The following is a 13,716-nucleotide window of genomic DNA, read 5'->3' on the forward strand; positions in this document are numbered from 1 at the left end:
GTGTGTGGGCAAACAGAAATACAACAGCAACAAACAAAAAAACGTTAATTTGTTCTTTACTGCACATTTTATGTACAAGACAAATTCTCAAAAGGCAATAAAAAATTAAGCAAAATGCATAATCCATACCGAAACTTTGAGATAGATTTAAATGATACAAAGTCAACTTTCAGCTGTGAAACTTGCTTTCCTCTAATGATGCTTGGCATCCTGCAGCAAACTCAATCTCCGGGTGATTTATAAGCAGTGTATTGATTTCTGTTTACATAATTAGTTATAAGGGGAAAATTGTTCACAACCACGCTGCAGACATAACGATGCACTGAGAAATATTAAAAACACACAAAAGTCAATGTGATGATGGGTGGCTTTGATTCTTGAAAAGTTTTGGAGATGATACGATTCCTGTCTAAGGACACGGTGTAGTTATGTATTTAAAAAAAAAAAAAAAGAAAAAATTAAAAAATATTATTTTTCACTAACAGCCTGGAACATAATAGACACACCCAGCACGCGCTCACACAACAAACAGCTTGGTGTCAGTGGATCGTGTTACAAGAAATATATTTATGGAGAGCCTGATCCACAGAGAGCAGATTGAGGAAACATGAGTCAGCGATTTTTACTAAAACTCATGACCGGCAGCAGTTAGATCAGCAAATTCCACTTAACTTGGATGTTAGCCCATTTTACTCTCTGGTCACAACATTTTCCACATTCCTCAAAATGTGAGCATGGTATCACTGGCTTAAACACACACACACACACACACACACACACACACACACACACACACACACACACACACACACACACACACACACACACACACACACACACACACACACACACACACACACACACACAATTGTGTCTCTGTCACTTTTAACCAACTTTCTGTGGACAAAATCTTTTCTTTTTAAAATATTCTGTCTTCCCTGAAATATTTACTGATATCGGTGGAACCATCTGATACTTTAGATAAAGATTTATACTTTCTGCTGCTAGACTGCACATATTTCGTCTCATTATGGCACATTTTAATATACTGAAAAAATAGGAATCCACGTCTACCTAAGACGCATTACCGTTTGGTGGTCTTACCCTGTCTCTTAGAAACATGACTGGACAACATAATGACGTTAAGAAAGGAGTTAAACTGAGGCAGTCTTCAGCTGTGATTGGATGGCTTGTACCAATGAGAAGACTTAAGCCAGGATACAAAACCAGGAAGTGAGAAAACAACAACTCTTTGTGTGCAAATGCATTCGGGTCCATCCAGACTCTCTGCCCACTTCCACCCCATTAACAAGATCTTATTGAGCCCTGTGCCCGTCACTGGACGATCTGGGGCATCTCGCTCCAGGCTTTGGCCTTCTTCTTGGCCAGGGCCATCCAGGGGGGCTCATCCTGGGGCGAAGCTGGGGGAAGTGGGCCTCGCTGCGAGGCCAGGGTCTGGCTGGCAAGGCCCGGAGCTCTTGAACTAGACTTTTCCGGTGCGGTTCTCGATGAAAACGGAGGGGAGGTAAGTGTCACGCTCTGGGGCGGGGGCGTCTTGGACAAGGTGGCAGTTTTAGAAGGAGGTGGCGGGCTTGTGCAAGAGGGAGATTTTTGGGGAACAGGAATGGGAGCAGGGGGGGACAGGGATCTCTGGGGTGAGTTAGGTTGGGCGGGGGGAAGCTGGGGTTTGGGGGGGACAGGGCAGGGGAGCGACTGGGATTTAGGAGGTTGAGGTGGCACCGGAGTTGGAGGACAGGGAGCTCTCCTGCCCTCCTTTTCTACGGACGCTGAAGGCTTTCTGATCTCCAACGGACTCACTGAAAGGAAAGAAAACGGAAACACACACATTAAGCTACACACAATGTGACATCATCTTAGCAAGGAAGCTGTTGTATCAAAACCTGCTCTGCAATACTTACATATAATACCTTAAAAGACACTGTAATTCTGTGCAATTTCATTACAGTGCAATATTTATTTATTATTTAATACTTAACCAATTCATTTCATTACTGTGCAATATTTAATACTCAGGACTTAACTAGATTTCTGCTTTAATGTTTATACAAACCCTTTATCTTTCTTATTATTTTTTTATATGTATATGCTTGCTCTCAGGAACTGTGCACCAGTTTCTTCTTCTTCTCCACTACTTAGATTTTATACATTTTATATTTTAACATTTCGTGTTGACACTGTAAAGGGGTTGCTTCAATCTTGTTTCACAGCTACTGCACTTGTGTATGATGACAATAAAGGCATTCTAGTCTAAAAGTGAAACATTTGGTTTTCAGAAAATATCTCATTAATAGGCACAAATGTGATAAACTTGCAGGAAACTGCATACCACTATGGCACTAGTTGCATAATGGGTTTGAGCAAAAGAAGCATCAAAGAAGAATAATCACATTAATTACACACCATTGAAAAGCACAGTCATAATATATGAAAATATGTGTTTTTCATCAATTTTTCTACTCTATGACCACCTTCCTCAGAAATTAAGGAAAATATCCTTGTTATATTTCTGTGAAATTGTTATCTTGAAAAGTCATGTGTTTATTATTCAGTTGCCACATGTGATCATTGCAACCATGAAGGGCCTCAGAGACCAGAGGACCGATGTTAAAATGTTAAAACAGAGTTCTGTCGGGTTGGCTGCAGTAGCACAGTTTATCCAGACGAGGTCAGAACTGCATCGGTCAAAAGTGTTGTCTCCAAACAAAAAATGCAACAAAAAGGAAAGTTTTTAGTGAGCTTAAACCACACCTCATTATACAGGGATTCAGTGTGTGTGTGTGTGTGTGTGTTCTGACCTTTCCCGGTGAACTCGGCTGTTTTGTTGCTGGGCTCCCTGCTTGCAGCTGAGCTGACAGACATTGGCAGTGACCTCTTCCTCTCTGGTTCCTCCTGACGACAGAGAGCAGTACAGTCAGTCATATACAAACACATATATACACACAAACACACACATACACACACACACACACACACACACACACACACACATACATATATACACATAATGTGGCTGGAAATGTGTGTGTGGAGTAAATGTGAACACATGGAAGCCAACACAGAGTATACAACCATCCACCATCCATATCCCCCTCTAATACACTTAAGTTTTTCCACTGTATGGTAGCCTACCTCCTCGACTTGACTTTTTGGATTTTCCTTTATTAGAACCACGTACTATGGTTTACCAAGCGTTTTTTTTTTTGGTTTTTGCTGCCTCCAGCTTCTTTTTTTTAATTTAAAGTTTTTTTCGTTTTTGGGCTTTTCCACCCTTAATTTTTGATAGGAGAGCTAGGTGAGAAAGGGGAGAAAGATGGCGAAGACATGCAGGAAATCGTCATCCGTCGGATTTGAACCCTGGACCTCTGCGTCGAGGCATAAACTTCGAAGGTACTGTCCATGTGCACCTGGTCTACCCACTGTTCCACCTGGCCACCTTCCGGCTTCTTATGAAACTAAATTGTCCTTTGGCAACAAAGAACAGACATACAGACGTTCTGTGTGTGTTTGCGTGTGTGTGAGTGCGTGTGTGTGACGAACAGCCACGCTCGCCTCAAGCATGAGGCGGCACTAATCCGCAATTAAAGCCGAGCTGAGTCGATCAGGTACCGATAATGGAAAAACGTCAATAGTATTGCAATATTTACCATGGCAATACTGTACTGATACACAGATGCCATACACAGTATCCACCTTTAATTGTATAAATTGCGAATGGGAATGTAACTTTTTGTCAGGTTTTCAAGACAGTTTTCATCAGTTTGTTGTTGAATCCCATTTTACAGCAATACAATTGAATAGACGGAAGATGTTGACAAAGATTTTCTTTTGGAAGCAAGTAAATTGAACCCTACAATATTGTTGTACTGTATTGTTGTATTGTTGTTGAACTGTGACAAAGTCTAGGACACGCATGCTATTGTGGTTTGTTTTTACTTTATGCTAATCAGGACAATCTCAGACACTTCATTCCATATGTCACTTCGCAGTTTTGCTGGTAATGAAAGACATACATGACCAAACACCCACACACACACTTTTACCTTCCTGGTAGTTATTTCATCTAGTGAGTTTTCTTTATAGATCTTCTGTTTCTGTTTGGCCACAGAGATCCAGCTGGGAGAATCAGATCCAGTAGAAAAGCCACGACCTGCAGCTGGGTCTGAATCAAAAACACACCAGATACTTGGTGAGCTATTTACCATTAACTTACTAGTCAGATTTGGCCCAAGTCATGGGAAAATATGCATAGGAAAGCTGTAAGCATTGTGCGGTTGTTATGTAAAAATGGTGTGTGTTTGCATGTGGACACAAACCTGAAATGCGTTTGTTTTTTCCTACACTGTCTCCGTGTACATCCGGTTTCTTAGGGACGGCGGGCTTGTTGCTGACGGGTTGAATTATGGAGGGCTTTACACTGATTGGCTGCGGGGAGTCCACTCTACAACTGGTTGGCTGAGCTGAAGGCTCGACGGGAGGCTGTATAAGGGAAAATAAGATCATAATTACAAAATTCAATGCAAAAACTTATTTTACACCTGCATTCATTTATTTGTTTGGCCTCTTGGGGGCAGCAGAAACAAGCTACCAACACAGAACCAACATTATCACCTTATAGCTTATAGTTTATAGTTTATTTAAGAATCCCCAGTACAGGAGCGCCTCTAGTCTTCCTGGGGTCCTGAGTAGTTGACATGGTGAACATGTTAGCAAACAGCTGCCTTTTCATTTACACATCCATTGGATAGGGAGCAACATTAGTGTTTATTAAGTACAATATAAGTTGTTAGTAAGTAAGTAAGCTTGGTTTTTGCTCTGTTGTCGCTGAAAAAGAACTGCTGGATCTAAAGCTAAAACCATGAAGGAACACTAAGAGCACCGCTTTCTCATGTTATCTATGGTTAAAGGAACAGTTTGTATATTTTGAACAGGGGTCGTTAAAAGGTACTTGTCCATAGTCAGTAAATTGTCTATATCCATGAAGTTTCATTTATGGGATAGTTTCGGTACTGCTGGAGGATCGTGCCAAATATCCATCCATTCTGCTTTCTTTGTGTTGGCATTCTAAACTCTCATCACACACTCAAAAGCCATTTTAATTCCAGAGCTCACCTCCCTAAATGCACATGGGACAAGCTCCCTCCCAAGGTTGTTTTTCAGAGGCAGTGTTGGTCTGACTGACGATTGGGACTAGCCAGACCCTCCTCTGCAGCGTGTGGACGATGGTCTGGCAATGCCAGACTATTATTTTTATTACCAAGTACAGTGACTTGGAGTACCTTTTAAAGCACTATACAAATGAAGTGTACTATTATTAGTAGCAGTAGATGACATAAGTAAAGCAATGCACGGGACAGCAGCTAAACTTATTTTAGTCACCTAAAATACCGCTGCCTCGATTGGTTACTGTGTGTTATAGTATGACTTTGGTGGTAGTTAGGGAGCTAGTTCAGATTCACCTAAACTCACACAATACAACAAACTAACTAACCGATCAAGGCAGCGGTAGACCAGCAACTCCCAAGTTCTGCCATTTAAAATGACATAGATGGATATAACGGCTTCAGTTCCCCATTGGAAATGGCTGTCCAACAGCAAGTTAAAGTGGTGAAAGTAGTCTTTAAAAAAAGCGTACTCTTAAAATGATATTAATGGTTTAATAAGCTATAGATACTGTAAGTACCTCATACAACCTCACTTCAAAATATCCAAACTATCCCTTTAAATATTAGTTATAGCTGCATTAATGTCCTTCAATACCTCTGATGAGTGTTTTAAAGCTATGGGCGTAGTTTCTGTCTCCACCATGTGGAATTCGAACTAATGACAACAATTCTGTGGGTGGATCCAAATGATACAAGCCTTCCGGTTAGCTTTGTAGCAACTTGTTTGGCAATGGCTTGAATGCAATGGACGTTTATTAATATAAAAAAGTTAAGCACTAAAGCTTTAAGCTAGGTTTCAGTTTTTCTGCATTGTAAGAGAACTTTCCTGCAGAAACCTTTACAATTGAACATCTTTAATGCTTTTAAAGAACAACAGTGTGTTGCTTATAGGGAATGTTACATATTTGAGTGAAAGTAAAACTGTTAACAGTAATAACAAAGTCGGGGGGGAGCACCTCTGGGTTCTCCTCGTCCGAGCTGAAGCGGTGCAGAGCGGACGTCTTCCTCAGCCGAACTCCAAATGGATTGTCGGGGTTTCCCTCCACGACGACGGAGCTCTCTGTAGGCGGGGAGGTGGAAACGTTGGCCGATGGTGTTGATTTTTGAAATTGAACTACAACAGCAAGTTTCACCTCATGTGACTTAGAGAACACTACTTTCAATGATTGTCGTTGTAGTAGTAGTTGTATATTCTACATTTCCTGGGTTTTAATTTGTTTCAACTAGTTCCTATTTAGATCTTGTTTCATTTCCACCACATCTATAGCTCTCTCTCTCTCTATATATATATATATATATATATATATATATATATATATATATATATATATATATACAGTATATATATATATATCTATATATATATATAGATATATATATATCTATCTCAGGGGCTCCAGCCCCCAATGTTCTGTGAAAGGCCCAAAATCAAATTTTTGGGCATTTTTAGGCCTTTATTGACAGGACAGCTAAATGAAAGGGGGGGGGGAGAGAGGGGGGAATGACATGCAGCAAAGGGCCACAGATTGGTGTTGAACCTGGGTCCGCTGTGTCAAGGAGTAAACCACTATATATGGGGGCCCGCTCTACCAACTGAGCTATCCGGGCGCCCAAGCCCACAATCTTATAGGCCAGCTTTACTGTGTTTCAGTGGCTGTGGCGGGCTCTGTTTTAAAGCTAGATATTAGTATCAAATAAAGGTAAATAACCAAAGGTAGATATCCAAATGAAAATGATTTGTAGGGGTACCCATGAGTCTCCCTGTTGTGTTAATCCAATTGTTTCTCAGCAACTATCATGTTTTTCACACCTTGTTGTGAGATCTGTAGGCATTCGATTAACAAGGCGCTTGAATATGGTGCAGATAGTTGCCATAATAAATAAATACCAAGGCCCTCGGGACCCTAGGTTTTCTCTTGTAACCTGATCAACTACAACATCTGGCCTCGCCCCCTGGTTCAGCATCCTTACCGGTCTGAGTTTGAATGGATGATGGAGGCGGTGATGCAGTGCCGGTCCCTGTGGTCCTCTGTCTACCAGAACTCAACACCAGTTCAACCTTAGTTGAACTCGGTGGCTCTGCTTTCCCTTCAGGGCCCTTCGTAGCCTCCGCCTCCGCCTCCACCCCTTCGGCGGACGGCGAGTGGGAGACGCAGGCGGGCGGGTAGGAGGGAGGAATCAAACTCTCTTCTACATCCCCGACAGAGAGGGATCTCCGCCAGGCGGGAGCGACGGTGAAGCGGGTTCTGCTCTGAGCCCAACCTCTGGACGGTAGTTTAACGTCTTCCTCACCAGAGGCGAGAGGTGTAGCTTCTCCATCCAGGGCCCAACGTTTGTCCACTTCTATGCTTTCCACATTGTCCGCTGGTTCTTCTTCTTCTCTTTCATCTTCTTTGGCTGCTGTGTGCTGCAGTGTGGCTGCTACAGCATGACAGGGTGTCTCACTTTCGCGGGGGTGTGCGGCAGTTGGGGACTCGGGGAAGAAAGGCGTGGCTTTCTCTGAGCTCGGAGAGAGCAGATTTATGTGGATGGTGCTGGTCTTGCTGGGAGTGCTGGCTCCACCCTCCAGGGATGGAGCCTCGCAGTGCGACTCAGGAAGAAACAGCGAAGAAGGCTTAGCCTGTTCACTTTGATTTCCCCCCCCTTGCTTTATGTCTAAATGGGATGTTTCAACACCTTCCCGCTGCAAAGCTTGTCCAGTTAGATCTGCATCAGGTTGGTTTGCTTCACCCTCTTCCTCTTGCTCTGATATCTGTTCTGTGTGGTCAATATCTACGCTATCTTCCCTTTCCTCTCCGAAGCTTTCGTTGGGCCCTGTTTGACTTTCATTCACTACAGCAAACTCCCGATGACCCCCCACTTCTGTTTCATCATCGTTTGTGCACGCATTGACGTCTCCGACCGTGACACCCTCCTCTTCCTCCTGCAGAGACACGGCACCTTTCTCTTCAGGAAACGTCTCCGTCATCTCTTCTTCGTCCCGCTCGTCTTCCATCGCTTCCGCCGCCTCCTCGACTCTCTCCTTGGCATCTTCCACCTCTTCATCGTCCTCCTCCTCCCTCTTCTCCAGTCCCTCCTCCTCCACCTCGGGCTCCTTCGTCTCTAGCTCTATCGCCTCCTCCTCTCCCTCACTCTCTTCCACGTCTTCTCTTTCTTCTTCCTCCTCTGCCCGGTCGACAGAGTTTCCTGTAAGCGTGGCATGTTGTTCCTCCTCTGCCTCGTTGTTTTCGCCCTCCTCTTCTTGCTGGAAGATAGAAGAGAGAGGAACATGAGACAATGAGAGATTTGAGTTTTTTAAACCGCAGATGGTACAAATAGGCACATGTTGGTAGGAAAGAATTCCTGGCTTTTAACCCTCTGAACTATGCAGTAGAAATGGTCTTTGCACAACATACTGTTTTTTTTTTTAATGATTTATTTTAATTCATTTGATTCTATTTTTCCTTTTTCCTGTTTCTGTACTCCTTCACCTGTTGTACATTCCTGTGCACCACAATGAACAGGGAGAGAGATGGGTGGGTAAGTTAGACGAATTAGAAGATACATGTTTTGTGTCTAGTTATAGGGTGGTGGAGGGGGAAATGGGTGGGAATGTATTTTAAAAAAAAGTCAAACCTGCTACTCTTTGTTATTCCCAATACAGCCTGTATTGATTTATGGGGTTAGAGCAATAAACACATTTTGGGAAAAATAAAAAAAATGGTCCACCAGTGCCTACATTGGTATTTTTGCTTACTGGGATGTCATTCCTTTGAGTTTCTTCGAATGCTTCATATCCTTAAATCCCTGCTATGAGGCAATGTAAGTCAATAAAAAAAATTATATGATTGTTTTTAAATTCTCTCATGAATACAAAAAAAGGATAGCGCTGCACCTGGTTGGGTTACAGCGCTCTCCCCATAGGAAAAAAATGGAACGGCCAGTGCAGATGGCACTCTTGGTTTAAAAAAAAAAAAAAAAAAGGCTCAAGGAATGGTGTTTTCAACCCTTTGTTAAACAGAGAGCGCCGTCTCTGGGCTCAGAAAATAAAGAAAATGCTTCATGAAGCTTCATTAGGCCATTAGTAAAGCCACTTCACTTGATAAATTCAAAAATAAATCAAAGATACATACACCATGTTGACTGATGTGTTCCACCACTAGTTCTTCTTCTTCTTCATCTTCTTCTTCTTCTTCTTCACCATCTTGACAGGAAGCGGTGCTCCAAGTGCTCACCACTTCCTGTGTGGTGTGATCTGAGTCGCCCTGATGACCGACAGGCTCGTCCTCCTCTTCCTCCTCTTCCTCCTCTTCCTTTACCTCCTCTCCTTCCTCTATCTCCACATCTTCTCTTTCCTGTTCCTTCCCCTCCTCCTCCGTCTCCAGGACAACACCCTCCGTCTCCAGACAGGACGCCAGCGGAGTCTTCAGGGAGCTCAGCACTTCCTGTAAGAAGGAGCTCTCCTCTTCCTCCTCCCCCTCCTCCTCCTCCTCCCTGCTGTCCAGGACTTCATCTTCTTCTCCGCTCAGTGCCGAGTCACTTTCATACCCCTTCTCCTCTGCTTCATGGGCAACACCAGGGGGGTCCAGGAGATACTCCCTGAGACCAGCAGGGGGCTCCGGCGTGGCTCTAGAAGCGGATATAATAACAATAATAATACCTTCATTTAAAAAATTGCTTTTTAAGTTGCAAAGGGCTTAACATTCATTAAAAAACACAAAAAACACTACAAAAATCAATAAAAATAAAGTCTAAAGTAGTGAGTTTTCAAAATAGACTTAAAAGAAGACAATGTTTCGACTTCCCTGATCTCCTCCAGCAGGTCATTCTACATCATTTGCAGCATCCTTAGATTTTTTGGTAAGGTTACTAGGAAAACTCAGCCTTGAGTAGTTTTATTCTCCCTAAAAAGTTTCCTTAATACAAAAAAAACCCCCAAGTTTTTATTATGTTTAACATATTCTGACCTATTCAAAAGACAGAGCTTTAAGAGTTCCTTTTTTTTCCTTTTAAATAATAACATTTAAATTTGAAAAGAGCTATGCTAAAGTTGGCAGTTTGATAAATGCAAGTTATTTCAATTGATAGTCTGGTATATTTCAATCTGTGTATACCATTAAGGCTTGATGCGGGACCGGCGGTTGCCCCACCCCCCCACTCACATTATTCAATGATCAGTATAGGCAAGACTTGACAATTTTGATTGGACTATGAAAGTTTTTGGTCGGGGACACCCCTAGAGTGTCCAAGAGTGACAGCAGAGGATCTGAGGTTTCCTTTTCGGCTCGCATGTGGAAAGAAGTTCAGCTAAATGTTTTGGAGCTATCCACCATACAAGTCTTAAAAGTGATTCTAATTTTATAATCCACTCTAAAAACGGACTGGGAGCCAATGGTAGTGCTTTCAAAATTGGCGTTATGTGTTCTCTCCTGTTGGACCTGGATATGAGTCTGGCTGGGGCATTTTGAATGAGTTTACTGAGGATTTGTTGTGAGAAAAGTGTCTGCAGCAATCTAATCAAGATGGAAAGAGAAATGTATGATTACTAAATGACCAAATATTTGAAATGTTTCTTATCAAGTGGTCAGATCAATACAAGGAGAAAAACAGAAACAAGTCAGAATGAGAGGAGGAGAAAACAAGGAGGAAAGGCTGTCTAATCACCCGGGACTGTCCAAAAAGGAGGCTCTGGTGCTGGGCTTGGAGGAGGCCAGGGCCTGGGGGTCTGGGTGACACATCTCCAGAAGAGAGGAAGAGCCCGGCCCGGGAGAAACATCCTGTTCTGCTTCAGAATCGTCCTGTCCCTCCTCCTCATCGCTCACCAGGGAGTGTCTGGAATGCTGTGGCAGCTCCCCCTCCTCCTCCTCCTTATCTTCTTCTTCTTCCTCCCTATCCACCTTTGGTTTCATCTCATCAACACTTACACCTGGACCACAGACAGAAGCAAAGGTCTCAGAGGGCAACCTGATGTGATGCAGTGCTGGCAAAGGGTACGGAATTTAACATGAAATAATTCAACCAAACCAAAGTTTCATTAACGCATTTATGTGTGCATGATGTATGGCAAAATTAACCCTCATGTTGTCCTTGGGTCAAATTAACTGTTTTCCTATATCAATGTTCTTTTTAATTACCCAAAATAACATGACTGATTCCACACCCCTTGAGATGGGGGACTTTCATTACTTAATGCCAGACCCTTAGTCCATTTGGATTTGGGTCTCAATTTCCAAACTAGCCCTACCTATGTGTATGCGTTTTTTAATAGATTTTTTGTTTTTGCTTCTTTTTAATTGTTGTCTTGTCTACTTTAATGTGTGACTGTTATGAGAAAGTGTTTCATGAAAAAAGAAGAAAGTGCATAATTTGCTAAATCTAGTTTATAATAATAATAATAATAATAATAATAATATGGAGTGCACTCACTTAGCATATTACTATCATACTGATAATAAAATTGAGTGTGAATTCTTGAAATTGGTGGACAATGTACAAGAGCCAATTTCTATTGAAACTAAATAATTTCCTCTCCCAGGCATCTTTTTTAAGCCATTTTATTTTCATTAGAAATCAGGACATACAGTATTTAAAAATAGAGCAATTGCATTTTTAAATTTAAGTTGCAAATTAGAAAATTGAAAATGCATTTCAGATTCAATTTCTTTAGTCATTATTACAATGTTATGCATGGGAGTACACTGACAATCCTTTACTTATGGAGCTTTTATTTTAATTATAAATGTGGGAGCACTTTTGCATTTTTAATGCATTTTTATGCATACTGTATATTTCCTTTTCAAACTGAAATAGAATATGGAATTTCTATTTGATCAAATGGTTTCATTTTAATATTGGACAGTGAGAGACTTCCATACAGGCAGAGGACTTGATTTAAAGGCAAAAAAGTTAAGTCAAGCAGAAAAACAAAAGTGCACTTGCCTTCTGATGTCTTGTGTTCTCGCTCCTCCTCCGACCCTTCTATTGTGGACGTATTCAGCGTCTCGTCCCCCAAAGAGTCTCCCTCTGGCTTCATCTCCAGCCTCTGCGTGGACGGGAGACATTTTTTTTTATTTATTCATTTGAAAAAAACTAAAAGGGACAATACATATTAATGAACATTTTCACAAATGTAAATATGCCAGATTGTAGCCTTAGGCTAATTTCCATCTGCAGACCCCCTGGCAGGTTGATGGTACACAAAAAATAATAAATGCATACAAATACACTATACACAGGCTATATACAGAGAAACAAGGACAAGAACAGTGATCACATCATGTCAGAACAGACAGTAACAAGAAGAATGGAGAACAAAGGACATATAGAGACAAAAAAAAAACATCGACTATATTACACAAACCACAGTTTTGCACATGCCCTGTCTAACCTGATATTGCACTGACCCATATAACACCACCCTATATTGCACTGACCCACATTTTTAATAATGCAGTAACTCTGTTTTACGTTTGATATATGAAAATTCACATTAAGGATTACATCAGCATTCTCAATGACCACTTCATAAAATAAATATTTCCCACTAAAGAATGTGAAGACGATTGGAAGCAAATGTTAAAGCGATACCCACCTCAGGCCCTCTGGGTTGCAGATATATTCTTCCCGACATGATTTAAAAAAGAAAATATCTCATCATTTATGTTAAAATTTATGTTTTGAAGGAGAATATTCACAAACTTCGTATCATATTTTGTCCATTAGCTTGAAGCAGTGAATGACTTTAAGGGGCTTAATATATATTCTCGTTTTATGTATTATTATAAGCACTGATTGGATGTTTTAAAGTTCTAAAGTAAGTTATGTATTTTGTAATAATCTCACAACTCATGGGAAAATGTCAATTTGTCACATGTAGTTGTTAGATAGTCGGGTTAAGTGCAACTGAGCAGAACCCCGGTTCTATGGCTGACCCAATTGTCATTTATAACTAGCATGTTATGACTGGCTGAACTGGATATGTCACTCCAATGAAGGCGCAGTCAGTCTAACTCATTTTGGATCGCGTCGCATAAAAATATTATGCTAAGCACAAGAAACTATGAAAACATGACCCAAGTTGTAATAAACTAGAATGATCATGTAAAGCACATATAACGGGAGTGCCCCTGGGAGCTCACCTGGTATACCTAGTCTTTACCCATTGCGCTTTGCTGCATGTCATTCCCCTCTCTCTCCCACTTCCCTTAGATAAAGGCACTACGAGTAGATTTGTGTCGACGGTAAATACTTATGAAATGGAAATCAAAGACGTGGCTTTCTGATATTATAATGTTTCCAAAAATAGAAAAAAAAAAAAATACTCTCTTAAAGGATCATCTAGAATATTTTACAAAAATTGGGCCCCTTTACTGACTTAATTTGAAAGACTTACTACTCTTCCTTCTTCATAACTACTAGGGATATAAGGATGCTAGAGCACAATGACTAAAATATCCACTATTATGAGTAATAGAAAAAAGTGGTTTTGTCTGTTATTATTTTTTAATTTAATTCTTCATCTGTTCTCGGCACAAGGGTTTGTTGTGGGTAGGAT

At 41.3% G+C, this 13,716-nt stretch overlaps 1 protein-coding gene across 2 annotated transcripts in view; it reads right to left on the reverse strand.

Moving 5' to 3' along the window:
* Window positions 1-39: 39 nt before the first annotated feature.
* Window positions 40-13,716, reverse strand: part of zgc:66433 (uncharacterized protein LOC321250 homolog) — a 55,918-nt gene continuing 42,241 nt past the window's right edge. For both annotated transcript variants that reach the window (XM_034883036.1, XM_034883037.1), the window contains exons 8-16: window positions 12,102-12,204; window positions 10,827-11,088; window positions 9,296-9,791; window positions 7,134-8,427; window positions 6,140-6,243; window positions 4,335-4,497; window positions 4,062-4,180; window positions 2,817-2,910; window positions 40-1,817 (exon numbers count right to left, since the gene is read on the reverse strand). In XM_034883036.1, coding sequence (XP_034738927.1) covers window positions 1,336-1,817; window positions 2,817-2,910; window positions 4,062-4,180; window positions 4,335-4,497; window positions 6,140-6,243; window positions 7,134-8,427; window positions 9,296-9,791; window positions 10,827-11,088; window positions 12,102-12,204 — 3,117 coding nt within the window. In that variant the 3' untranslated portion in view covers window positions 40-1,335. The remainder of the gene's footprint in view (window positions 1,818-2,816; window positions 2,911-4,061; window positions 4,181-4,334; window positions 4,498-6,139; window positions 6,244-7,133; window positions 8,428-9,295; window positions 9,792-10,826; window positions 11,089-12,101; window positions 12,205-13,716) is intronic.

The sequence above is a fragment of the Etheostoma cragini genome, chromosome 10 (genome assembly GCF_013103735.1).
Source record: "Etheostoma cragini isolate CJK2018 chromosome 10, CSU_Ecrag_1.0, whole genome shotgun sequence".
NCBI classification, from domain to species: domain Eukaryota; kingdom Metazoa; phylum Chordata; class Actinopteri; order Perciformes; family Percidae; genus Etheostoma; species Etheostoma cragini.